The 27,831-nt window shown below is 48.1% G+C and overlaps 2 protein-coding genes across 3 annotated transcripts in view; both read right to left on the minus strand.

Annotated features, from left to right (window-relative positions):
* The window catches only part of EXOG (exo/endonuclease G), a 31,386-nt gene extending 28,744 nt beyond the window's left edge, over window positions 1-2,642 (minus strand). Inside the window, exons 1-2 of one of the 2 annotated variants that reach the window (XM_012455652.3) lie at window positions 2,452-2,642; window positions 1,228-1,377 (exon numbers count right to left, since the gene is read on the minus strand). In XM_012455652.3, coding sequence (XP_012311075.2) covers window positions 1,228-1,377; window positions 2,452-2,614 — 313 coding nt within the window. In that variant the 5' untranslated portion in view covers window positions 2,615-2,642. The remainder of the gene's footprint in view (window positions 1-1,227; window positions 1,378-2,451) is intronic. The other variant, XM_012455653.2, reaches the window with a different exon arrangement.
* A 3,169-nt stretch (window positions 2,643-5,811) lies between these two features.
* ACVR2B (activin A receptor type 2B) overlaps window positions 5,812-27,831 on the minus strand; it is a 38,530-nt gene continuing 16,510 nt past the window's right edge. The window contains exons 2-11 of the mRNA XM_064360129.1: window positions 21,350-21,557; window positions 20,872-20,981; window positions 20,551-20,702; window positions 20,325-20,468; window positions 19,601-19,744; window positions 19,065-19,213; window positions 17,435-17,549; window positions 16,546-16,684; window positions 16,322-16,452; window positions 5,812-15,743 (exon numbers count right to left, since the gene is read on the minus strand). Coding sequence (XP_064216199.1) covers window positions 15,606-15,743; window positions 16,322-16,452; window positions 16,546-16,684; window positions 17,435-17,549; window positions 19,065-19,213; window positions 19,601-19,744; window positions 20,325-20,468; window positions 20,551-20,702; window positions 20,872-20,981; window positions 21,350-21,557 — 1,430 coding nt within the window. The 3' untranslated portion in view covers window positions 5,812-15,605. The remainder of the gene's footprint in view (window positions 15,744-16,321; window positions 16,453-16,545; window positions 16,685-17,434; window positions 17,550-19,064; window positions 19,214-19,600; window positions 19,745-20,324; window positions 20,469-20,550; window positions 20,703-20,871; window positions 20,982-21,349; window positions 21,558-27,831) is intronic.

Below are 27,831 nucleotides of genomic sequence, written 5' to 3' on the forward strand. Positions count from 1 at the left end.
AAATAATATTAACTGGCTCTATTTTATCGCCTCAGAGGTACACAGCTCACAAGATTTATCATACAATATAAAATGCACAGCTTTTTTAATACACTTGATAAAGTTTTCACTTACATCCGCTTCTCTGTAGCAGCAAGTACATTCCAAGCCTCCTGTCATTCTGCTGGTTGCTGTGCACTCTAGGATGGCACACACTTACTTTAACACCAGTATTTTAAGATGCACAGCCATAGCATACATTTTAAAGCAAAGGAGAGTATGTGCAACACACAGCAAATTAAAAAGCAAGTAACGAAAGGGAACAAAACAACTGACAAAAGGTAATATCCTTAACCTAAAAGAGCTCCTACAAATAAATTCAACCCTCTGCCTAAGTAATTTCCATTCACTCTTCAGTCCACTTTTTCAGAGAAGCCTTACTAATCAAAATCAGGTTCTCCTGTTATAATGTCTCATCACACTTTTTTTTTGAGACACAGTCTCTCTCTGTTGCCTAGGCTGGAGTGTGATGCTATGATCTTGACTCATTGCAACCCCCACCTCCTGGGATCAAGAGATCCTCCCATCTCAGTCCCCCAAGTAGCTGGGACTATAGGAGTGCACCACCATGGCCAGCTAATTATTGTATTTTTTGTAGAAACAGGGTTTCGCCATGTTGACCAGGCTGGTCTCAAACTCCAGAGCTGAAACGCCTCAAAGTACTGGGATTACAGGTGTGAGCCACCACTCCCAGCCACTTATCAAACTTTTTACTGTTCCTTAATTATACTATACTAACTTGCAATCACTTCCTTTGAAAAAAATTATTATAATTATACATCCATAATTATCTGTTTAATAGGTCAACCCACTCTCCCAACTCAAGTGTCATGGGAGTAGAGATCCTCTGGTCACACATATGTCCCCAAGGGTTGTCACAGTGACAGACACATAGCAGGCACGTAAATATTTGTTAAGGTAAAACTGAATGGTGCTCATTGCTACAATATTTATGACCTCCCAACGAGTGTGTCAAGATAATGGATATTTTCAGCCCTGAGACAGCTGGAAAGGGTCTGGCTTTCTGGCTGCTAGGCAGGGTTGATTTAACCAGTAAGCCATACAAATACAATTTTCTACATGTGCTATGATATGAAAAAGGTTGTGAATATTAATAATCACCCGTTTCAAATTTGGAGACATCTTTTGTAAATACTATTACTTCAATTTTTTTATCCAACCACCTACCCATTATCTTGCTTTTGGAAATATGTTCAAGAACCCATCGAGGCACCCGCTTTGCCTGGTCATAAGACAGAGCGTGATTAGTGTAACACCTTGTCTCTGTTCCAGTTAAAGGGAATCCAAATTGTTCCAAGACGGCCTTTTCCACAGATCCTAAGTATGAAAAAAAAAAAAAGGCGGAGACAAAGAAAAAAACAGTAACAATTAGTGGCTCTTAAGAATGAAAGATTATAAGGAAAAGGAGAACGGTGTGATTACAAAGGACTGGCTCAGGGGTCTAACCAAACAGAGCACCTCATTTTTGCAATGACTTATGAGACAAAGAAAACAGACAGTTGGCAAAGTACTGATTTGCCTATAATCAGTGGATAAACTGCAGCTACTGCATTAACTTCTGAATAAGAACTTGATCGTACGGGGCTTTCACATCAAATTTCCAAATCATCTCTAAAGCACTGATATGCGTCCCGTTGCAAGATAACAGTAAAACTGGTACTGTTTTTCCTAGTGGGAGACACCAAGCACACACTCAATAGTGAGTCAGTTATGAGACAATCCTCCTCTGATGCCTCCTCAAATCCTCAACCCACCAGAGTAGTTCTCTTGCTAGATGCCAAGTATCCAAAGGAGCAAGTTAAATTAGTACGTCGGCAAAGTGCAAGAAATTAGCACGTGTTAATTTTTTTTGGTCAAATATAAGGTATCCATTGTAACATGAGGATCTATACACTTTGAAGGGGTAACAGGTATGCTTCAACTGAACAATCACTAAAGAAAAGCAGTTAACTAATCTGCTAAAACGATGTGTTAATTTATTCCTTCAACCACACTTACTGAACGCCCATTATGTACCAGGAACAGTGCTGGTTAGATGATGGAGGCCAAAACAACACAGACTCCAGTCTTCCGAAGCTAACAATCTTAGTGGAGGCCACAGACATTAAAACATAGTTACCGCGATGCATAATTTGGGGGAAGAAGGTGGGGGAGGAGGGTCCTGTGCAGACAACGAAGATGCCTGGGGGAAGGAAGGACCTGAGGGAGGCAGGGGAGACGCGAGGTGGGGAGGGGAGGCCGAGCCGGGAGAAAAAAAAGGTCGAAACCAAGGGCCGGGCTCGGGGTCCAGCCAACGGGGAAGGCTGCGCGTTAAGGTTGCCATTCATACCCCAGGTAAGAGTCGGGCCCGAAACCTCGGCCAGGGCAGGGAGGGCGGGCCCACAGACTTACCATCCGGCTCCTTCCCTGCCAACGCTGCCTCAGCGCCCTGACTCCGGAAGAACTGCAGGGCCGCGAGCCCAGCTCCCGCAGCGCCCACTACAGCCCCGGCCACAAAGCCACTCAGAAAACGTCGGGAGCCCCGGAGGCGGGAAGCGATACTCTTAGTAGCCATCTTGCTCGAGGTAGCTGCCTTTCACCACTGCGCATGCGCGCGCGGGCACGCCCCTCAGCCCCTGCCACGCTGAGGGCCTCGCGCGCCCCCTGGTGACACACCTGGGCGCCCTGGCGCACCCCCGGCTTCATCCCCGGTCCACTGGACCAGACGATGGATGGGAGTATGATGTTTTGAGGGCTTAGTGGTGTGCTGTATATAGTCTTGAGACGAAAATGCCTTTAGTCCCATTTAATAGGTGAGTAAACACTTGCACAGGGTTGTACTAAGGTCTCCAGAGCCTATATTCCAACTCAGGTTTATTTATTTATTATTTATTTATTTAGAGACAGGGTCTTTATGTACAGACAGGGTCTCTGTTACCCAGGCTGCAGATCAGTGGAATGATCATAGCTCACTGCGATCTCGAACTCCTGGGCTTAAGCGATCCTCCTGCCTCAGCCTCCTGAGTAGCTGGGACTACAGGCTCGTGCCACATTGCACGGCTAATTTTTTTTTTTTGGTGGGGGTCAGCAAGTAGTAGAGAAGGGGGTCTCCTTATGTTGCCCAGGCTGGTATCCAACTTCTGGCCTCAAGCAATCCTCCTGCCTCAGCCTCCCAAAGTGCTGTAATTTCAGGTGTGAGCCACTATGCCCAGCCTTCTCTTTTAATTGGGAATAATACTTAGACCACAGCGTTCTTGTGAGGATTAAAGGAGATGACACATGCAAAACGTTTAGGGCAGTACCGGGGCATGTCATTAAGTGCTCTATAAATGTTAGAAATTTTTGAGTCATCTCTACTGTTTGTCTTAGTAGAATATAAAATCCAGATTGCTGAATGCCTCCTGGCAAAGAAAGGATAGATGCATTTCATGGACTACCACTCACAAATAAGTGAGTCTTCATTTTGCAGCACAATCTCCAGTATTCTGTGTGGATTTACTTCTTAGCAGAACCTTCAAGTTTCCTATTTCTCAGGTAACTGGTAGGAATATGTTTCATCTGATCCCACTGATGATTCACTGAGCAGGAGGCCACTTCTAGCAACCTACTCTAGAGTACACATTATTTTGACAGCCTCAAATGGGAGGCTACCCCCTTGCCAGGAATACCTCTTGTGAAGGACTCTGACTGGTTGTTACATCAACCAGAGCTCTTCCTAGGGATTCTGGATCTAGTACTCTCTCCGGGTAGCAAAGCTGTGACGTGAAACTCTGGCACTGGGCCAGGCACAGTGGCTCACGCCTGTAATCCTAGCACTTTGGGAGGCTGAGACCAGCAGATCACTTGAGGTCAGGAGTTTGAGACCAGCCTGGCCAACATGATGAAACCCCGTCTTTACTAAAAATACAAAAGTTAGCTGGTGTGGTGGTGGGCACCTGTAATCCCAGTTACTTGGGAGGCTGAGGCAGAATTGCTTGAACGCAGGAGGTTGCAGTGAGCTGAGATCACACCACTGCACTCCAGTCTGGGCGATAGAGTGAGACACTGTCGAAAGAAAAAGAGAAAGGGAGGGAAGGAGGGAGGAGAAAAAGCAAGCAACTCTGGCACTGTCTACAGCTTTGTTTCCTGCTAAGTAGTCACAGGAGCAGATACATCTGGTCTTGCCCTGAGCAACAATGGAAGAAATACTGGACGCAGGTGAAGGCCTGTAATACTGTGACCCCAGCTCCCAAGGCTCCTGAAGACCACATGCATCCTGCCTTTCTGAAGGCTTAGCTAGCCATTTCCCTCAAGATCCTTTCAGTGAAAACCCCTTATCTGTCACCTGCAACTGAGTCCTGACAAATACAACCAGACAACATATCTGTAGGCTTCAAGGCTGCTTCAGCAGCTTTCCCCCGAATTTACTAAATACACAATCACTGAAGTACCATATTTCTCAGAGCCCTTGTGCCAGACACTGTGTTAAATACTAGAGAGATAAATGGTAGATGGCTTTTCCTAATTTAGATCCACTACTTCTAAACAACAGTGTAACCCCACGTTTGGTCCCGCTGGAAGGGCTGCTTGCCTCTGGGTAGGAAAACTCCCTCTGGGCCTGTTTGCCCACCTGTAAAATTGGAATTGGGCCAGTGATTTGTAAACTTTAATCAGGGTTCCCAGGTGTTCCTTAGGAAGGGATGAGAGGGCAAGTGAAATGGCCCTTTAGCCCTCTTCTACTTGCTCATTCAGACAAGCCTGGTTTTATAAACCAACTCCTGTGCCAAATTTTTCTCGGTGAAAAAATTCCTTTGCTAAAGGCAAAGTTTGACCAGATGACTCCTAAGGTCCAACCTTTCAGCTTTTCCAGCTCCAAGATCCTGTGTCAAAAATGTCAGCCCTCTGCCCTCCTTCCTTGGGGGCACTCACTAATAAAAGGTGAACTTTCTAAATGCGAAAAAGCAAAAACAGCCAAATGTTGGGCAGCTGGTCCTTGAATAAACCTTTCTCCAAAAGCTTCAAGCAGTTGCTTAATTCTCATAATAAAAGGTGAATTAAAAGGGTGTTTCACCACTTAGGTGAATATGAGTTACGGACCAAAAAAACTGGTTAAGCACGGAAAGCAGTGAGGTGATTTCTGGAGACTTCCTGTTTTGTCAGGTATTAAAGCCTATCATTATTTTATTATTGGGGAACCATGAATTCATTCAGTGAGATTAAGTCTGGATCTCTGAAACCTGGGACCTGGTTTGCTGATTCCAGGTTGGGGATAAGGACCCATAATTGTATTTTTTTAATAGCTTAGCAAATGACTCCAGTATTCAGCAACATTTGGGAATGGCAGAGCTTGTCATCTGCAATAGTCCTGAATACAACTTATTTTCAAGGTTTCTCTATTCCACTTAAAACAATATTGCTCACGGTGGTCTGTATAGGTCTGGTTGCAAAGGACAGCGGAACAGAGGAGTGTCTTGGACATTTGGAAAATATGCTACCCTGAAGAAACTTACCCAAAATCCTGGAACAGGTCCTTCAGGAGAATGGTCCCCATTCATAATATCCCCAACTAGACCCTGGACTTCTGAATGACAGAAATGGAGACCCGTGGTGCTTAGCTCCAGCCCCACAGGACCATGGCAGGCTAGGCATTCGGCCATTAGCATCTGTTAATGTTACACACACCAAACAGGAACTGACTTGAGTCAGCCCTACAAGCAGGGGAACACCATTTTATTTCCAATTCCCATGAAAGGAAACTCCAGTCCCCTGCCACATAATTAAGAGAGACAAGGATTGTTTTATTATTTTATTTTCATATACAAAAAGATAAAACTTGAAATAGTTCTAGATTTTTCCTCCTATTGTTGGGGTGTGACTGCTTCTTCACACAGGGGGAAAAAACTACATTCACATCGGTTTATTTGAGGACCCAGTGCAGAGTTCAAGCAGCAAAACCCCAACTTGGCAGATCTAATTTCAAACTTGACACTCATTTCTAAAATTACCACAGTAAAAAGGAACAAAGATCCACTGCAAATGAATGAACTATGATACAGTGTTCTTTCCAAAATGTTTTCATTTTGCAACTGTAATTACATGGATGTCTGCTTTAGGCCATTTTAGAGTGTGTGCGTCTGTGTGTGTGTTTGTGTGTGTGTGTGTGTGTGTGTAATATATATATATATATATAAATCAGCACACTTTTCAAATCCAGACAGGGTAACAGCAACAAGCTTAACTCTGTATATATATATTTTTTAAAACATGAACTTTAGTATAACTTTTGTTAATTCAGTAGTACAAGCTATTTCTGTTCTACAAAATTTTTATTTTATAGCTACAAGGGTGAAAAGTGACCTACTACATTTACATCTCACATATCCTGGTATGCAAACAGTACTTATTGAATTTGAGCCAAAAACTAGAAGTCTTTACTTTTAGCACTTGAAAGAGCTTCCTTGCTTCTACAGCCTTAAATCATATACTAGTCACATTTCCAGAGTCTGCAATTACTCATCATTTTAAACTGTGAGAAACAGGTGAACCCAAACTTTTAATTACAATTTTTATATACAAGTTAGGTAACACAGCTCAATAAGACTTAGCTATCCATCCTAAGCCCGACACACACATTCTCCACTAAGTTAGACAAGTCTTAGGGTTTTCCTTCTTTCCCTTACAAATAATGTACAAATTTAGAAGTAGCTGGTAAAACTGATACACATAAGATGGCAAATAAAAGGTGACGTTTTCTGTTGGTTCCAAAACTGTTCCTGCAAATTTTGTACTCTGCTGTGTTCTTTAACTGTATGTGTGTTACATGCAGAAAGCTCTTTTCTTAAGAATTGACATCAAACTCGATGTAAGTTAAATTTACAGTACCGTATATTCAGATTCAAGGACAAATGTGGAAAAATATTAACAGGTGAACAATTTGGCCTTTGACACTACCATTAAGATTATGTCAAGTTCATAAGCAGATTCTTTTGTACAGTTGAAAAATGGCATTGTTGTGGATTTGTGTGTGGAACTGAAATCTAGAAATATGTTTCTACTCTGCGGTAACCCTCTCCCTCAACTCTGAAGTACCACTCAACTTTCTCTGCATTTTTACAGAATTAGAGAAAAAAAGAGGAAAAAAGCCGCTGGCATTTTAACAATTCCTTCCCTCACTGGCAGTCTGAACATTTTCAGATGAGGTCTCCCAAAGAACCTCTAATAATCACTTGCTTCCAGACGGCCTTTCATGATGACTTGGACACTTTTCAAATTAAAACTCAGATGTTGCCTAATCTTTCCTACTCTCATCTCTGTCATTGTTGGTAAAATTTGGGTGACTGCATTTTTCCCTTATGGAGAAATTATTTGGCTAAACACACACTTAACTTGCGGCAGTGCTCTGAGAAAACCCCACTCGGGCTAAAGCACTTGCAGGGACTGAGGTCAACAGTCCACAGAATGGGGCAGAGATCAACACGTAAGAGCACTGACTTGGCCCCTCACTGGGAACACACCGACCCCGTGTCCCGTGGTCTGTGAACGGCAGGTCTGCAGGACAGCAGGACAGTCCAGGAAGGTAGCCCATGCTCGTATGGCTGAGTTACCACCTTTAATCTTGGTCTGCCATCTATGCCCCAGAGACAAAAATTCAGATGTGGTGACTGCTGGTTAATTAAACTTTTTGAACTGGTAAAAAAGGCTCTTTAAAAAATATATATATTTATTTAAAATACATCAAAATGACAAACAGCCATATCCCGCAAGGCCTAATTTCACAGCAACATATGCTACAGACATCTTCCCAAAATGCACTATGGTGGATGGTGGGTTTTTTATCCTGCCATTTAAAGGAATGTTCTACATTTGAGCATTAGCGACTGGAAATGTGTTACAAAGAGCTTATCTTTGGAACTAATTTGCGTGCAAGACCAGCCAATTAAATCGCTTTGCCTATTCAGACACACGAGAATACTGAAAATGGCAGAATTCAAAGAGGAACAGAGGAAGCACCATTCAGACGGCACTCTAGACCCATCCCACCACAGTGCCATGACGAGCTTGCCAGAAGCCCTTTCCTCATTCCTTGGGAAGAGTTTTGCTTTAATACAAGTAAGTGCCCACGCTCAGCAGGGTTCCTGCATATGTACGTTAAAAGTCTGCAGTATCAAGAGGACCCAGATAGCGACACTGTTCAACATGAGGTCTGAGGTAACTGGTTCTTAAAATACCTGGATCACAGAAGTGCATCCAGAAATCAGAGCTGGGAAAAAGGAAGAAGGTAGAGGCTGGGGACTAGAAAAGACAAGTAGAAAAAAGCTTACAGCAGTTGCTTTTGGGGGAAAGAGTGACAAAAACAAAGGCACAGCAGAATTACATCCCAAGACACGTGGCTGGAGAGCAGAGACACGTTCTTTTTACGGGGAACAGATGGGGTTGGTTTCTGGGGTGCTACTAGGTCTGCTGGAACTAAATTTATTCCAAGTATAAAAAGGGTAAAGTGTAAACCTATACGCTTAACTAGAATGAATAAAAAACACAGCTGGTTTAAAATGACACATTAGGGATTCTCTTGATAAAACCATCCCTCCCGTCCAGTGCACCTCTGTCTGGAAGCAGCAGCCTGAAGCCAGCAGGCAGGGTCTGGGGGACAGCTCTTCAGCTGGGCCTCAGGACGGGCCATTATGAATACGAGAAATTAACTTAATTATTCATAATATATCACCACCGAAAGTCCCACACAAATAACCATCCACTCTCTGCCGAACAATAAATAGGCTCAAATGAAGACCACTTTCCACACTGTGGCAGTGATGCTGAACTTCCTAAGAAAAGCAGGAAAACTCTGGTGCTATTTGAAAGATGTCCTGCTGTTACTGGGGTTCTGAGCTTCCTCTCTGGGCTCCTGGCTGATTGCATGGATGGAAGCAGCAAGCCAACCCAACCATTCTCACCTCCAAAAGAGCCCTGACCAGAGAGGACAAAAGGTGCCTGGCAGCTGTCCACTGAACTGGATCACTGCATTCACATACCGCCCTTTCCCGCTTTCTGAACAATTACTCAACTGGATAATTCTGTCCCCCACCCTAGATAATGTGACCCTAGATAATCCAGTTTGGTGGATTACTCAAACCACAGATTCCCATTTCAAAGTTTTTGTAGCTGAATCTTATTCGCGTCCCATCCCACCCCAATCTGCACCCCTATACAATTTCTGTTCCCCCAAACACTCTCATATGACTATGTCCTACGGCAGAGGCTTAAAAACTAATTTTTGACCTCGGAACCCTTTGTTCAACAGAAATATCAGGAGGAAGCACCAGTGTAAAACACTGCTGGCCCTCTCTCCTCCCAGTGCACAAGCTGAGCTGAAGTATCACTGTCCTACACAACCACAAGTGAAGTTTTGGCCAAAAAAGACCCGCAAATTGACTCCAGTCTGCCAGTGTATCACAGGAATCTGTATGAGCGCTAAGTGAAAGTTCCACACCACTCATGCTCCAGTGTACGTTTCTCTTGAAAGGTAAAGCTCATCAGCTCTGATTACAAAATCATTCAAATTCACTAACTTTATAAAAATAATCTGTGGTATAAAACAATCTCCACATTGTGTAGAAGAAATCTGTCAGGTGATATAACTAAATATATATGTAGAACTATCGATTTTTTTAAAGTAAAGTTCAAGTGTTGTGTATCTATTATACAACCTATTCTTTTATTTACAATGCTAACATTCTGTTGCGAACGTGACTAGGAGAGTCAGGGAATGAGCCCACATCCAACCAACAGAGAAGTTCCCAGGACTCAAGATAGAACTCATGCATCTGCAAGAAGACCCATCCTCACCTGCCTGAAAAACTAACTCATGGGTCGTATTTTTCATAACTGTGAGCTCAAAAATGTAAACTTTGCAAGCGAATGTAATACTTTTCTATAGATGTCCAGCACAGCCCAGGTTTATATAGCCCACTGCATACACACAAAGAGCTGTGTGTACATTGCCTTAGTGTCCTGTGGTTGGTTTACAGTAGTTATCAGAATTGCCTAGGCCCTAGACAATCCAGACACTGCCCTGGAGAAATGGAGGGCAGTGCAGGGCCCATCACCACACACTGGCATTTAGAGAATACGTGTTTCAACTACTGAGGAAAAATCACTTCGGTTATCTCTATGAGCTGCCATAGGAGCAAATACAGTATCACTGCTTTTGGCACTACAGGGATGGGAGAAGTACCACAGTCAGCAAGTCTCTTGCTTCATTCACACCTGGAAGATACCATCATGGAAACGTAAAAACTTGGTAAAGATTGAAATCATGGTAAATTCTTTAAATTCAAATTCTTGTTCAAACCAAAGTTTACAGTGGACCCAAAATAAACATAAAACATTCAAAATGTCCCACTAGGTAATTTGGACTTTTATTTGCTGACAGGCCTTTTGGACCCACCAATCGTTTAAAAAAAATGTTACTGGGTCAACTGAATTAATTTCCAAGGGGGTGTTTTCCCTACAAAACTAAATCCTTATTTCAAAAAACTTTTCCAAACTTCTAAAGGTTTGGAATACATTCATAGGTAGGCTGCTGGTTACAAATCAACTACCCGGAATCTTACTTAAAGAACTATGCATATAACCCTGAATTCACTCAACATTTACAAATCTAACTAAGAAGATATACAGTTCACCAACTGAATCACTGGGCCTGTTTATCTAAAATATTACTGTCAACTGAGATTTAAACTTATCACTACTAGGTTGAACATGTTAGCTGTTGAATATCTCATTAGTTTAGAATTTTCAAACAGCCACTAACTAAAAAGAATTCAGGTCACCCCAGTGAGAAGTAGAAAAAGACACCTTGTCCCCTTCTCTTTCTGGCTGTTCGCCCAGGATGGAGGGTAGATGAACAGATCTACAGAGCTTCTTAAAAAGGTACAGTGTGATGCCCCTGAAATGGGAATCAGGTCTGGCCATCTCTCCAAAGGTGTGCCATCAAAAACTCAACAGGCTGAAATAACTGAGACTGAAAATCAAACTCCTGGAAACTGCTTTCCAATTAGTGTATTTTTCTAGTGAAATCAAGTTCTCGAGAATAATAACTAGCCGTCCAACTTCTGGTACCAATTCTAAAACCTTACATATTTCTGCTTACTATATTATTTTAAAAACCAGCAAACCCTTGTATTACCAATAGGTGCTGGGAACTTTATACTGCACACTAAAAAAGGCAAAATTCTATTTTCAAGAGGGCCATCCAATACTCGTACTTCAATGCAACAGCCACCTCCCCGCCCTCAAGGCTCAGAGCACAGGGGGCATGTGACAGGCTTTCTGAGCCACACACAGCACATGAAGAACATTCAATACACAGTTGGGCTTCCTTCCACCAGGGAAAGACCCACACACACAGCCCGAGCACACAGGGCACAGTAGCAGGATAGAGGAAACAAGAATGTGGCCAACTGAAAAGTGACAGAGCCCAACTGCAGGAAGAAGTGCTTTGCTGTCTAAGTTCTTTCGAGAGGGTCAGCCTAGCCTCTTAGGGCAATGGAAGAACTATCAATGTGGCCTGGAGATGAGAGACCCTTCCTTTTGCTAAGAATACATGAGCAGAAGTCTCTATCCTCCTGAAGATGTTCAAGGCTGGACGACAACCTCCTTGTTCTGCAGAAACCCCCCCAAGTCCAGACAGGATGAATTGAGTCAGAATCAGCTGGCACGTGTGGGTATGCCCTCCCCAGGCAGGACTGGTCCCACAGGCTCCTCTCCAGAGCAGACAGGACAAGAGGGCCATGCTGGACAGGGCTAATGATGCTCAGCATCTTCCCTTACGGCCAGGTGTGACTTTCTCCCCAGGACAGCCCATTTGCAGCCCTTGTCCCCCGAGCAACTCATGCAAACAGCTCCTGCTGAGGACCAATGGTCCCAGGAGAAAACCCAGCGTATGCCAAGCCAGGATGCTGTGATGACTATGTCTATGGCCTTCCCTAATGCCCCATCACTGAGAGCCCTCTGCAGGACACTGTAACACAACGGCCTCTGTCCTCACTCTCTTCCTCCTTCTGCTCATTGCTGGATTTCTCTAGCTAGGGATGACTTCTCAGTTATCATAGACACTTTCAAAGAAGATTCTTCTCCAAGGCCCATCCCTACAGCCAGGAGACTGCTTGGATGACAGCACACTAAAAAGGAAGCAGCAAGGATCCTCGGCTACTCTCTGCTAACGTGGTCTCCTCCCACCCTGCATGGAACAGCCTCTTCCACTGACAGGGAAAATGATACCAGGCCCCATTTCCCCAGTCTTTCACAGAGCCTGAGGTCAAAAACAGAAAGAAAGCAATTTTCTGAGCTCCTCAAAAGTGCATGTCACATGAAGTCTTTATGGAAAAGAGCAGAGGCAGAGGCTCTATGACCCAGTAAACTCAAAAGTAGAGCTCCAGATGGCTCACTCCTCAAAGAACACATGACAGCGAACATTTTACCTGGAGCAAAAGGCCCACCTGTGCTCCAAGAGCCATGCCCTGTAAGGAGATCCCCCACCTTCTTCTTGCCATCAGCAGCCAGATACACCGCCTGATGGGTGCACCCGACACCACGAATGAGGGGAAGAGCAGCCTGAAGCCCAAAGGACTGGCATGGACTGCCCCCTCCCCAGCCACACCAAAGAGGCACCATCTCCTGACACACCATCTGATGGCAAGGCCCCACAGGGACACCACAGTGGCCGAGTGTGGGGTGGGCCTAGAGGGAGGCCACCCAGGGAAAAGGCATGCAGGCCTGACCTGTCTGTACCGTGCCCTGACCACAAAGTCCCACACCAGAACCATGGCTCAACCCCCGCTTGGCCAGGTCAAAACTTCTCACAAGAATCAAGCTGGCGCACAAAAGAAAAACCCCCCCAGAGGAACCAAAACCGAGCCAAGAGGCTGGGGTTAGTGTTCAGGTAGTATCATGATCTGACTATTCCTGCAGTAAATTTGCTACATTTGTTAGTGGTTTGTTTCTTCTGAGGATGAAAAGTAAAGATGCCCGCAGTGCCTGAGGAGAAAGCTAAAGAAATTAGATATGGCACTTTTCAATCAATATTTAAAGCTTCTTAACAAAATAAATGGAAAAGAAAAGCAACTGCTGTAAGGCCTGTTTTGCCATTAAAAATTATTCCAAGGGAAGAAAAATACCACAGCACAAAATCAAACCATTTAAAAAAAAAAAAAAAAAGACAACATAGCTTACCAAAACCCTGTTCTTAGAACTACTTGGCCAGCCCACATTTTGACCCATGAAGCAGAAACTGAGCTCTGAGAGGGAAGCAAATGGGCCTCACACAGCCCCCAGTGCCCCAACACCCAGAGGAAAGGACCCGGGGCAGCAAGCCCCAGACATCGCACAGAGCATGGCAGGTAGATGACCAGGTGTGTGCAGTGCCCCCAACACTATGGACTCCAAGACCGGCCAGGGCAAAACCCTTCACTCCCAGACACGCTGCACTAGACGACTGACCCGAGTCATGGTGAGCTTCGCAGAGGAACCACACATCTCTTCCAACGTTGCTGCTAATTTGCTGAAGAAGTCAAATCTCAAGTAAAATCACCCCATGCAGGTCTAAGGGCCATCCTTCTACCAAGTTTAAGTGGAGTTACCTGTCATTCTGAATACTGACCGATCACATATATTACATGTGAATTACATGTGAAGCTCCCAACAACCCAAGACGGGGAGGCCTTTTCAGTTCTCACCAGGTCAACCTCTCCCCATGGCCCCCACCTTGCCTACCCTCATGATGAAGAGATGCACTATTTTTAAATACAATGATCTAAAGAAACCATTGGAGAAGCCTTCACAAACAAGACTGATGAATGCCCAGGCTTGGCGCAGACAGCCAACCTACAGTTGATGGGCCACTATTTACAAGAGGGCGTTATCAAACAAAAATGGTAGCACTTCCTAAAAGATGCAAACTTGCTTCTTTTTCTCTATTTCTTTTAAACTTGTCATAAAAGCCAACTTACATTAAAGTATACTTACTACAAGACAACACAACTAACAAAATATATAATAAACCTTACACAAGTAGAAAATTCTGAGGTATTTCTGGTTTGAGGTGATCTGTGGTCGTGAAGTTTTAATTCTTTTACTTTTCAAAATTTAAACCTTGGAAGCCACATAGCAAAGCATGTGTATACGTGGATGTGTGTTTCGTTTGAAAAAAAAAATTAGCATGTTTCATAAATTTAAAAAAAAATGAAATGTTGAAACAGCAGCATTAGGAACATTCACTGACTAGAGCAAGGTATGGCATAATAGAAAAACCGCTTTTTTAGAATATGTACCACTTTAAGGGGTCTGGAGAAAGTCTTGTCCACAAGCCACAGAAAGGGGACAGTAATGTCACCACCTGGGGCGGAACCAGAGCTGCAGGACTCTGGGGTCCCCAGAGAGACAGGCCTTGGCAGACTCCACCCAGGAATCCTCTTGCCCTGTCTGTGCAGGATGACCCCCTGTGGGCATTTCCCTGAACTGCTCCAAGAGGAAACAAAAGTATTTCAACTTTTCCTTCATCAAGGGTATTTACAGCATCGTGTCTCATGAAGAACGTATTCACTAAATTGTGATGATTCTACCCTCACCTAATTTTAAAATTAGGGCAGAAAAAAAAATGTTTCATCCTATGCCCAAGGCCAAGTTAGTGAAAAGAAACTGGTCAGAGCCAGCAGGTAAGTCAGGGCTGCCCCAAGTCTCGGGCTTTCTCCAAACCCCTCTCTGACAGCTAACGCTCGGCCTCCACAAGGTCCTTCCCCTCAATTCCTGGTTACCTGAGAAGTAGCCTCCATAGCAAAGGATGCTGCTCCGAATGTGCCCGAGTCCAGTGTAGCTCTGTCCCAAACCCTACTCCCAGCACCATCCTCCCCTTCCAACTCCAGTCCAAACCATTCTCATCCCAGTTTTTTTCTCGGTCAGGACAACACCCGTTAGATCCGTGAAAGACGCATCTGCTGTTTCTTAAGCTCACTAAAACAAAATAAAAGGAGGGTAGGGAAGAGGGAGGGGAGGAGGGCAGAGGGCAGAGGAAACTCCTCTTCTGAGGAAGGTGTGTTCTTATATAACAGTCTTCAAAGGTTCCTCTAGGTAGAGTTTGCAGCATTAGGTTTCCTAAGACAGGAGATGGGTTTCTTTGTGTCACAGATTCTGAGACGACGAACAAAGAGAAAGCGGGAAAAATGAATCCCAAAGGACACGAGGTGGCTGAGGCTCTTCAGCATGGCGCTGGTTCTGCATTCACAGCTCAGCACCTCAACGCCTGCTGACGTGTCCGCTGTTTGTGATACAGTAGAGCAATATGCTGGTAAAAACTGATCCAATCCAAAAATAATATTAATAATAATAATTATAATAATTATAATAATAATAATAAAAAGTCAAGGTAAAATAGCAGCTGCATTTTATGTGTTTGTTGGTTTTATGGGATTTCCAAAACAAAACACAACTTTTTTTTCCTTTTTTCTTCAGATCCACTGAGTCTGGACAGACACTCACGTCCTGGGCTTAGATGCTTGATTCTTTAGGGGGTAGGTCCACCTTGGTGACAGAGGTCACCAGGGAAACGAGCTAGTGCCGTTGACCGACCTCCGAATCAGGGACACCCGCTCCTCCACACAGCCCGCGGACAAGCGCGCCTCTGCATCATGGTCCCAGCACTCCTCGATGGTCACACAGAGCTGGGCCAGGCCCTGAGCAGCAGAGGGAAGACGGGAAAGACACCTTTGTTAGGCCCCTTCAATGAGGAAAAGCTTGGGGAACAGTAAACATGACACTCCCAAGGATCAGGCAGAGCCCACCAGCCCCAACCACGGCAGCAGGTCCACCAGCAGGGGCCTGGGGGAAACTTCAGGAATCAGCATGCCTGCCTTCATGGCAGTCATCTTCTTGGCCTACTGGCCACCCTCCACAGCCCTAGGAAAGGTTCATTGAACCTCAACAATACATAGGAGGGAGAAGGAGACGTCCAGGCCCCTATTGGGGCAGACATGGCTACTTGCCTGGAAGCACTGATATTCAAACAGAATCTTATTCAAAGCCCAAACCATACAAGGGCCCAAAAGGTAGCAGTTCAGTCAAAGTAGGGATCTGGAGAAGGAGATCACCCCCCTACCTTACTCCCCACAGCCCCTGGAACACATCCCTAGAGTCCAGGGAATGTAGCAGACTTTCTCTTTGCCCATTCCTACTTGATTTCAGCTTCCTGTTGCATGTGAAGGGTTTTCCCTTCTCCACCCTGCTGCAGAATCACCTGCACTGGGCCCCTCACCGGATGTTTCAACCAGTGATCCTTAATGGTGGGCCTCATCTTCTTGTGCACCACCACCTCCTGCAGCTCCTCCAATGAAGGGTGCTGGCCAATTTCTTCCTCAAAGGGCAGCATGTACTCATCCACAGGTCCTAGGAGTCAGAAAGAGCCTGGCAGGATCACTCCAAGGTCCCACTGCTCTCTATCCCCTAACCTAGGATGCCCAGGGCTGCCATCCTACTTACCATCTGCAGCCTTGCAGCGAGACACAAGCTCCCACAGCACCAGCCCCATGGCATACATGTCAATGCGCAGGAAGGCATCTCTCTGGAAGTTGATGGCTCCCTCAAGCACCTCAGGAGCCATGTACCGTCTCGTACCGACCTATGTGGGGACAGAGGAGGGCAGGGTTTACAGTGACGGGCCATACACACACAGCTGGGACATGGGAGTTACATTCTCTGTGCACCAGATGGAAGCAAAACAGAGTAATTTGGACAGGTTATCAATGATGGCAAACCTCGATTCACCACATTCACAGCAGTTACGAGAGGTCACAGGATCAATTACACTTGGGTGATGATAATTTTTAAATACCATATCCTGGAGATAATAATCTAAAATGGAATTGTTACCAAATTAATACAAGGAACTACAGACGATGTGTATTTTATTGAGGTTAAGACAAAAAAAAAAAAAAAAAAAAAAAAAAAAACAGGGAAGGAGAATACTTAAAAATAAATAACAGTGATTGTTTTAGGAATGATTTCCTAAATTGAATTTTTAGTTACTTTTTCCAGGTTCTTTGTTTGGATCCTTAGTACATTTCTTTCTGTTTTATCTCAAGAATTAAAACTAAAAAAGTGAGAGAAACATTAAGACTATGAGGACTAGTGGTCAAAACCCCAAGGGGAAATCTCTACGTCTCCCAGCTGACTGTCCTGGGGGAGTGACGCTGCCCGCCCTCCTGGGCTTGGTTTCTCCACTGGTCAAACAAGAGCATTGTTCTGAGTTCTCAGACAGCTCTGAACACATGAAGTGACCCTCCTCCCTGCACCTCACCAGCTGAGCACAGAAGGGCAAAGCACCTTCCCGGGGCCTGCCCCTCTCTTCCTGCCCCGTGAGGCTTGTTACCTGTCCGTGGGTATCCCCTGGAGGTTTCCCTGGCTCAAATCGAACAGCCAGGCCAAAGTCAGCCAGCACGGCTGTGAGGTCGCTCTTCAGCAAGACATTCTTGCTTTTAAAGTCCCTGTGGAGACAAGAGGACAGAGATAAAGCTGAACTTCATGATACAACTCCCACCTTGGTTCCCAAGATACTAGAGTCTATGCCCTAGAGTCAGCCCCTGGACCAGGTCATCCCACCCTACCTGGAGTGCAGAGGTGAAGTAGCATAGGCAGGCCGCTGCAGGAGCCCGCATGGATGTGAGAATCCCTCCGTGCACCTCAGATGGAAGGCTTCCACCAGGGTTGGCAAAGCAATACCTACCCTAATGGCTGGGCACACCCTGGCCCAGTCCCCACACTATCAAAGGCCAGCCCATGTATTCTCAGAGCGGTTGTGGACAGGGACACTGGCCTAGAATGCGAGTTTTCTGAGAAGAATTTACAGTGTTTGGCATGTGAATGAGAACAGCAATTTAGCATTAGCTTTCCTAGGATCCTGGAGAGGCCCCTTAGGGCCTTGAGCTCACCACCAAGGTCGGGGTGGAACAGGGTGCTGCTGCGTGTACCAGCTCCACCTCTAATCAGCAAAGCTACTTGTGCTGCTCAGTTTCCCCAGTGGCTGCCTCAGCCTCGTGAGGATTCAACTGAGTAGTAAGTGCAAATTCTTAGGGCCACACCTGGCATACTTACTAGGTACTCCTGTTGAGCCACACAGTGGAGACAACATCCAACCTTTTGACCTACAAAAACCGCACTTTCATACAGTCGACATTCTATGTCATCACTGTTATTACCATTAGGGATCCTTCAGCTTTGAATGCTGGAATCTGAGGTTCATTCCCCTCTCTCACAGTCACAAACCAGACTCAACTAGCTACAGGACGTTGGCTAAGTCATTCAACTTCTCTGTACTACTGTTCCTTCATCTGCAAGTCACAGCTGAGAAATACAGTACCTGTCTCAATGGCTGGTAATGAAGGTTAAATGAATTGATATTTCTCAACTATTTAGAGCGCTGCCTGCCACTTAGTAAGCATGACAGTGATAAGTTCATCCAGAGTTTCTTAAAGTATGGTTGAGGACCCCAGAAGAGCTCTGACACTGTTCAAAGGAATCTATAAAGTCAAAATTATTTTCATTTATTTGCTTTTTTAAGGCTCATTCTCTTAGGAGTATAAAGAGTTTTCCAGAGGCTACATGAGATGTGACGTCATCACTCTGACAGCTAATAGGATGTGTGGGTGTGCTCGAATACAGAAAGTATCAATAGACACAACCCACTTATACAAAAGTCCTTTTAAGAGTATACAGGGGTACTAAACTAGAAAATTTGAGAACTACTGAGCCAACTCTCCAACCAAAGTAATGGAATCGGCACTTCATGTGGCCGTTAGAGGGCACCAAAAACCAGCTTGAGAGGCCATGCCATCCCCAGGACACAGGGGGAAGGCCAGGTTTGTGTCCAGCTGCCTTGGACAACGGCAAGCAGAATAAGTATGTGTAGGAAGACAGACATCCCCAGACACTGCTCTCGTTCCCACCAACCCTCCCTACAGCTCTGGGCCACGTGCAGGAAAGGCACCTGCCAACTCAGGTACCTGTGGGCAATAGACGGCTTGTGGCCCTCGCCACGGCACCAGGGCACGTCCTCATGCAGGTATGACAGGCCTCGTGACATTGTCTCTGCTACGTGACACAGTTCATTCCATGTGATGATGTTCCCCTTGAGGTAATCTGTGAGGGAGCCCTGAGAGAAGATAGCACAGGACTTGAGCAAGGACTCTGGGTACAGGACAGGACCCAGACCAGCCCTGGCAGAGAAGTCTCAGTGGGCCAATGGCTAGGCTGCCTTCCTGGGAGGCTACTACAATTGACATGGAAGACAGATGAGGCCAGGAGGCGGGGAGGGTTAGGGGCTGGGAATCATGCAGTCACTACTCTTATCAATAAGAACTTATCCCAGGGTGAGAGGTTCCTATCACAGAGGCACCTATGTCCACACCTATGGCAGGGGTAACCTCATCACAGACAGTGCTAATGGGGTCGTGGACACCTCCACAGGAGGGGTCTATGGAGAGCCACCAAGGGGACATTGCGTCTCCTCTCAGAGTCCATTCTCATGCATGTGGCTCACCTTGTCATGGAAGGCCGTGATGAGCCACAGCTCTACTTCAAGGTTGGAGCCTCGCTTCTCGGCAGCAATGAACTGTAGCAGGTTCTCGTGCTTCATGCCAGGTGTGCTGAAGATCTCCCGTTCACTCTGCCACGACTTCTTGTCCTGAGGCCGGGGGCGAGGGGTTGGGGGGACAGGTAGCTGACTTAGCCCTGCTATAGCCACACTGCCCTGCAGCAGAAAAGCCATTCCCTATTCCCCATTCCCCAACCCCTAGCCTACCAGCTTCAGCATTTGTAAGTGGACCAGGAGAAGAGCGGTATTAAGTTAGGCCCCAAAGCATTAGGCCAACAGTGACCCCAAGATCACTTAAGGTAAGGCTAGCACTTTGATTTACAAATCAAAGGTCCACAGATGAGGAGTGACACAATATCACCCAACAAATGACAGGCAGAGCCAGACCTGGTGTCCAGGGCCTCTGGAAAGAACTTGATATCAAAAACAAAACCCTAGAAACCGGGGTAAATCAAGGTTTTGCAAAGCCCTACCCTAGTCCTATGATAAAATCCCACAGTTGCATGAAACCTACAGACCAGCCAAGTGTAACATGAGTAACTATGCACAGTAAGGCTCACTTTTCTCTCAAACCACGTGTTCGGGGTTTGGATTGCCCCAGGGCAGGAGAGGCTCCAGTTCAAGCTACCTCGGAGGTAGAGGTCCTGGATGGAGCCCCTCACTCACTCACCTGGAGCGGAAAGATCTTGACAGCTACAAAGTCGTTCATGAGCTGGGCCTTCCAGACACAGCCAAAGCGCCCCCGAGCCTTGATCTCCAGCAGCTGCAGTGGCTTCAGACCCACCAGAGGGGATGGGGGTGGAGGCCCAGGGTCCTGGGGGAGAGCAAGGCTTAATAAGGTCTGGCCTGTCCTCCCCACCTCTACCCTGCCCTGCCCCAAGCCAGCACTGTCTCACCTCATGGATGTCCACGTGGCCATAGGGGGGTTTGCGATGCCGGTACATCCAGAAGGCCAGCAGGACGATGAGTGAAAGGCCCCCGACGGGCAGCAGTGAGTAGGCCAGCACCGTTAGCAAGGTGGGGGCTGTCGAGGGTGGCTCGTACGTGACTAGGGGACACACGGAGCCCTGTGTCAAACAGCCCGCCCACCCTTACACCTCCAGAGCCAGACTACAGGGCCCTTTGGCCACTCCCCACCCACCTGAGGAGCCAAGAACTCCAAGCCAAAGAGGCCCAGGTCAGCCGACTCAGGGCCCCACTTCCCACTGCCCCCTCACCTTCCGGGCCCCCAGCCTCTGGCAAATGAGTGAAGCGCTCGTTGCAGAAGTTGCCTTCACAGCAGCAGAAGTACACCTGGGGGTTCTCCTCAGTGGCCACACACTCCTGCCTGGAGGCACAGAATTTTCCATACACCCCTCACCTGGGGATGCAAGACTCCCCCAGGTCTGCCCGCCAACCCCTCCTCACAGACAGAGCACCTCGTGGGCAACATCAGATGGATAGTGTGAACTCACCTCCCCTATAGGAGACCCAAAGCCAAGGAGAACAGCCAGGGGTTGACACTCACTGAGACCCCTCCTCAAGGCTGAAGCAGGACAAATACAGTATGGAAGGGCGTGGGGCCCTGGCTACCATCTCAAGAGCCCATTTCTGGTCCTTCGTCTCCCGCTCAGCGCATCCTGAGACCCAAATGGCCCAGCGGGCAGCGTTAAGTGCAGGTGGGCCCAAGAGGAAAGGAGGGGAAGCGCAGGGTACCTATCGTAGCAGTTGAAGTCGTCCAGCCAGCAGCCCTTCTTCACGAGCTCGATGGTGCCGGAGCTGTTGCGCCAGGAGGCGTAGCAGTGCAGCCGCTTGTCCTGCTCGCCCTCACAGTGCTCCAGGCCACTCTGGTTGGTGCGCTCCAGCTCCCAGTTGGCGTTGTAGTAGATGCACTCCCGTGTCTCAGCCTCCCCACGCCCAGAGCCTGTGCCCCAGAGAAAAGAGAACCACTGAGCATGCCCCTGGGACCACCACCCAAACCCCTGGGTGCCAGGCTACCCTGAGGGAGGGAGACTAGGTGGTGGGTTGGGGTCACCAACACCCCTACGCTGGCCCCTGGACATGGACCACCCATCCATCCACCACCTCTTAATTTATGTGTGCCAGCCAGCACGAGCCCCCATCTCATTCTGCAGCCCATCACAGCTACCCCTAGGCCTAAGCAAAAGGGAGGAGGCAGGAAACCAAATGCCACAGAAGGATGGATAATCAGTTAGACAGACAGAGGCCAGATGCACAGAAAGGGCACCAACACCTGAGGTTCCTGGGACGGAGTGAGCGTTACTTTCCGGCTGCAGCAGAAACTGATGAAGGGGTCCTTAAAACGCCAGTGCACATCAGAATCACTGTACATTGGAGGTGTGGGGGAGGGGAGTAGTGTTTATTCAAATACATATTGCCAGGCCCAATCCAGAACTATCTCAATGGGAATCAGGGCAGAATATGTGCTTTTAACCACCCCTGTCTGTCTCAGGTGATTGTGATACAGATCTCAGGGACCACTTGGGAAAATGCAAAGAGGAGCTGCTTCCTGCTGCTCCTGTCTCTGTCCGCTTCTCACCACAGTCTTCCAGGGAAACCATGCCAGTAGGTCCTCCACAACTCCCCACCCATACTGTATGGGAAGCAAGGACCCTCTACGCGTCCTTTCCAAACCCAACAACCACACCTGATACGTGGCAGGCTGGAGAACATAAGGAATGAGGCCTGCATGTGCAGGGTAAGCCTCCCAGAGTCACCAAGGGGAGCATGTACCTCAGGCAGAGAAGGGCTAGCTGGTGGCCTAACCTACAATCACAGATCATTCTCCTGCTGGGCTACTGGTGATCCCAGGGCACTGCCCATCACTGCTGAACCCCTTCCATCTGCTGCAGGAAGTGCCATCCAAGTGGACAGCCACTTCAACCCCCACCTGCCCATTCAAACACTTTCCTTCAAACTTGGTTTCGAACATTCCCCAAATCTATCTTCCTCACCATCCCCTACAAAACAACCTCCAGTCCCCGCCCCAACCTACCCCTACGACCCCCAGGAACCACACAGCCCTTATGGAGATGCCAAAGGAGGTTCGGTTCTGTCTGAAAGCTCTGCCATCACCCCTTTACAGGCCGCCCACAATAGAGGGAGGTGATAGTGTTTACAACCTCACTGCCAGAACCCCACGCAGATGCCCGATAGGGAACTCGCACTGAGCATGCAGCCACCCTGTCCACACTTCTTGGTAAGCCAGTGACCTGGCACCACTCCTGGTTGGTCTTCTCCTACCACTATTTCCGTCCCAGGAAGGACGGAGGGGTCAGGGCCAATCCAACCAGCCAGCCAGCCCACCGGCAGCTAAGAGCCCTACTTCACCATCAGCCTGAAAGGCTGACCGTAGTGGCAAGAATACGGATCCTGCTCTGACCCTGGGGGAGGACAAAGTACCTGAACACGAGCGTAGCCCAAGGACATCCTCACTGTCCTCTCCACCCGCACTGGTGGCCTTCATGAGGAAAGAGCGTGATTTCCGAGGGTATACCCCAGGGAGAAGGACACTGACTGGCTGTCAGGTGAAAGAAGCCCCCCACTGGAGCAGCCATTCCCCTGTCAAACCCAGCCCCTTTCGGCATCTCCCTGCAGTGATAGGATGCTTCTTCCAGACGCAGGAGCAAGCAACGAATCTCAAGGATCCAGGTAGCACCCAAGATCCGAAATATCACCCAATCAGAATGGCAGTGCCCAGCCACAGCTCTGGTCATCCTTCACCGTTCGGCCTAGGCTCTGACACTTGTGAAAGGAAAACACAGGGCCTCCTGACCAGCCAGTCAGCTGGGACTCAGCCTCTTCCAAAGAAAGGGCCTCAGGGTCCACAGAGAGGCTAACAAAGATACACACTGGCTTCCCCAGCCAGGCCCTTCAGCAAGCATGTGGCTTTAAGGTTTAGGGGGAGAACCCGAGAGGGTAGGGTGGAGGTAGCAGACCAAAGGCGGAGCAAGCACACCAGGGCCAGGTCTGAGGCTTGCACCTACGACACCCCTGTCTGCCTGTACCAGCATCCAATGGCGGGGGTTTTCGAAGCACCCTGTCCAGAGGCCACAGGGACTCCCCTCCCCAGGCTGGGCCCCACTGCATCCTCGGCAGCCTGAGACTTGTGGGGCCAGCCATGAAGCTGCACTGCAGACAGGGGAGCTGGGCACTCCCTTACCTTCCCCCTCACTGCAGCCACACTACAGTGTCACACCCTCGAATGAGCTGGGCACTGCCCCACCTTCCCCCTCACTGCAGCCACACCACAATGTCACACCCTCGAATGAGGTGAGCATTGCCCTACCATCCCCCTCACTGCAGCCATACCACAATGTCACACCCTCGAATGAGGTGAGCATTGCCCTACCATCCCCCTCACTGCAGCCACACCACAATGTCACACCCTCGAATGAGCTGGGCACTGCCCTACCATCCCCCTCACTGCAGCCACACCACAATGTCACACCCTCGAATGAGCTGGGCACTGCCCTACCTTCCTCCGCTCACTGCAGCCACACCACAATGTCACACCCTCGAAGGAGCTGGGCACTACCCTACCTTCCTCCACTCACTGCAGCCACACCATAATGTCACGCCCTCGAATGAGCTGGGCACTGCCCTACCTTCCCCCTCACTGCAGCCACACCACAATGTCACACCCTCGAATGAACTGGGCACTGCCCTACCTTCCCCCTCACTGAAGCCACACCACAATGTCACACCCTCGAATGAGCTGGGCACTCCCCTACAATCCCCCTCACTGCAGCCACACCATAATGTCACACCCTCGAATGAGCTGGGCACCCCCCTACCTTCCTCCCCTCACTGCAGCCATACTACAATGTCACACCCTCGAATGAGCTGGGCACTGCCCTACCTTCCCCCTCACTGCAGCCACACCACAATGTCACACCCTCGAATGAGCTGGGCACTGCCCTACCTTCCTCCCCTCACTGCAGCCACACCACAATGTCACACCCTCGAATGAGCTGGGCTTCTATGCCTAGCATAAGTCATAAGTTACCAGCTCCTGCTGTAAGGTTCCCCGCCTTCCTCTGGATTTCAGCTCTTCCCTCCCCTGAGACCAGGCAAGCTCTCTGCCTCCAATGGCCCTTGTGCTTCCCTGTCACCTAACTTAACCACCCTTGACTAATGGCCTGTTGTTGCTTAAAGAAACATTTTAGACATCCAAAAAGTGTACCATAACCAAAAAGTATAACAACCAAAAATTATCTCCAAGAGGAAATAACACAATGAACACTTGTACGAGAAATAAAACATTATACATGTACTCGACAACTGCTTTCTAAATGTCAGGCTTTCTCCACAAGACTGGAAAGCTGACCAAGGCAGGACCTTTGCTGTCCTGAGTGGCAGAATCATTCCAAACAGATCACGAATGGATGGACAGACAGATGGGACAGAAGGGTGTAGGTATCATGGCTAGAGCTAGATTTTGAAAGAAGGGACAAGGAGGGATGGCCTCAGCCTGCAACCCAAGCCCTAGGTCCTCAAAGAGTTTCCATCTCCATTCAGACAAGCAACAAGTCCCTGTGCTGAGCTAGGAGTCCAAACAAGGGAGGCCAACAGAGTAACCTCCTCTCTCCAAGCCGATAAGTCAGAGACCACCCCCTTGCCACTACCATGGGCAGGACCCAAGAGAAGAGGCTGGGAGTTCCAAATCTCAAAGGACCCAAGGGTTCAAGATGTCACCTGGGCCAGGCACAGTGGCTCATGCCTGTAATCTCAGCACTTTGGGAGGCCAAGGTGGGCAGATCGCCCGAGGTCAGGAGTTCAAGACCAGTCTCACCAATGTAGTGAAACCTGGTCTCTACTAAAAATATAAAAATGAGCCAGGTGTGGTGGCGGGTGCCTGTAATCCCAGCTACTCAGGAGGCTGAGACAGGAGAACTGTTTGAACCTAGGAGGCAGAGGTTGCAGTGAGCCGAGATCATGCCATTGCACTCCAGCCTGGGCGACAAAAGCGAGACTCCATCTCAAAAAAAAAAAAGATGTCACCTGACCACCTACAGGCAACCCAGGGAAAAATGGCAGCCGTGAGCCAGCCAGACTTCAAGTCCTACTCCAATACTGCACAGCTCTGTGTGAGCCTACGCAAGCTACCTAAGCAATCTATGAAAGGGGTAATGACAGTGCCTACCTCCTAGGGTACTGCAGGAACTAAATGAGTTAATATACTTTAAGAGTGGTTAGAACAATGCCTGGCACACTTGGCTATTATATTAGAGCCACACCTGCCCCCTACTGCCTATGACAATTCATCTAACACAAGTCCCCAGTATGACCCCCAGCCCATCAAGTTACACCATGCCTACAAGAGTTTTGTGTTCAGAGATGTGACATTCCATGCCCTCCCTCACCACATCGCTCTGCTGCCAGCTGGAGACCCAGGGGCCTCCCCCATTCCTCTTTTTCCCAGACTCTGCTTCTTTACACACTCAGCTATTAATAGCTCCTGGCAGTACTCCAACCACAGGCCACCTCCACCTTTTAACAGATACAGATTCCCGCCCACACCAAGGAAGCCAGGGCATCCACGCACAGAAGGCTCCCCCTGACCCCCAGCCCACTCGCCTAACTGGCAGGAGGGGAACCCATGCTCCCAAGATGGGGGTGCTTGCGGTACCCCCGTAGGCCTGCTGCCTCATAGCCCTGAGGTGAGTGAGCATGCCCCCCAAACACCAGGACAAGGAGCTTGCTGCATCCCTGAGTCACAGCCATACCAACTGCTGGCCTCCAAAGGAAGCTGGTATACAAGTGGCAGTGTCCCAGAGGGGCAGTCCCTATGCTCCAAGGGGCCTAATCCCAGTGGAAAGAAAGCACCCAGTGCTCCCCAAACCTTCCCTCCTGGCAGGACGCCACTCCCAGATACACATACACACACACACACACAGTGCATGCACACACACAGTACGTGTAGACTGCACTCAGAACCAACATTCCGGGTAGCAGAACCTAAACTGGCTAGTTGTGACGCTCGAAGACAGGCACCAGGAGGTCAAACACTGGGAAGTTCACTTTCCTGTGAGGAAGCTCAGTCCAGCTGGCCTTGGTCATACCAACTGTGTCCTGGAGAGAAAAGGGGAAAATCTCACCAGGGTCCTGTCTGTGAGGGGCTCAAAGCGCAATGAGGAGAGAAAGGAGAGGAGACGCTTCAGAGGTGCAGTGTCCATGCCCACCTCCCCTGGAGTCCCTGAGCTCTACAATTGGGTGTCCCCAGTCCAGCCAGTATCTCCTAGAGGAACTGTGACCCCAGCAGCCAGCAGAACCACTGCACAGTTGGCTCCTGGAAGCCCCTTGGCAGCTGCCTACCCCAGGGAGCAGGTGCCCAGCCCTACCCTTGTGGGCACTGTAGTGGTGAGAAGGAGTGCCACTCACCTCTACATCTACTTAGGTCTGCTTCTGCCAGCACTGAGGCAAACTCTCCCAGAAGCCTCCATGCCCAAGAGAAGGACAAGTAAGAATGTCTCAGGAGGGCCAGTGTTCTCCCTCTGGTGTCCAGCCTTCACATCTGCCCAGAGAGGAGAGGCAGCTCTTCCTGTAGACAGCACCCCTCGAAAGGCAGCCCTGAGTCTGCTCAGCCGCCTTTGTTGCCCTAGCAGGTCCCTCCATAAGACCCAAGGAGGGCCAAGAGCAATGACTCATCCATGTTATGATTCCACACCCCCCAGTTTCACACAGCAGCATCTGCACCACCTCCCCAGGACCAGAGTAAGGCCAGGCAGGGGACAGAGATGGAGGGAATCTGAAGAGACTGAAGGGGCCAGGGAGGAAGGCTAGAGTGTATGACAGACACAGACACTGACACACACACACGTGTATGCATGTTGTGGAATGGCACATACAGCAGGGGAAGGAAAAACCCAAAACATTCCAACATTGTGTCTTTGCATTTGCCTGAGAGAATAAATGACTGCTTGTTTCTAGCAGCTGAATACAATCTCTAATACATTTGCTTTTTCTCCTTCATCCATATATTTGGAAGCCATCCAGGTTGGTCCACAGTTATTTAACACTTACACAGCTCACACTACATCCCCGGCCCTATACTAAGCATTCTGCAAATAATAAGTTATTTAATAAGAACTCCTGATAACCCTGAGGAGGCCCTCATTTTATAAAAACTGAGGCACTAAGAGACTTACCCAAGTCGTTATTAAGAGTTAAAATCG

This window comes from Aotus nancymaae, unplaced genomic scaffold (assembly GCF_030222135.1).
Source record: "Aotus nancymaae isolate 86718 unplaced genomic scaffold, 86718_ANA_hifiasm-v0.15.2.pri h1tg000038l, whole genome shotgun sequence".
NCBI classification, from domain to species: domain Eukaryota; kingdom Metazoa; phylum Chordata; class Mammalia; order Primates; family Aotidae; genus Aotus; species Aotus nancymaae.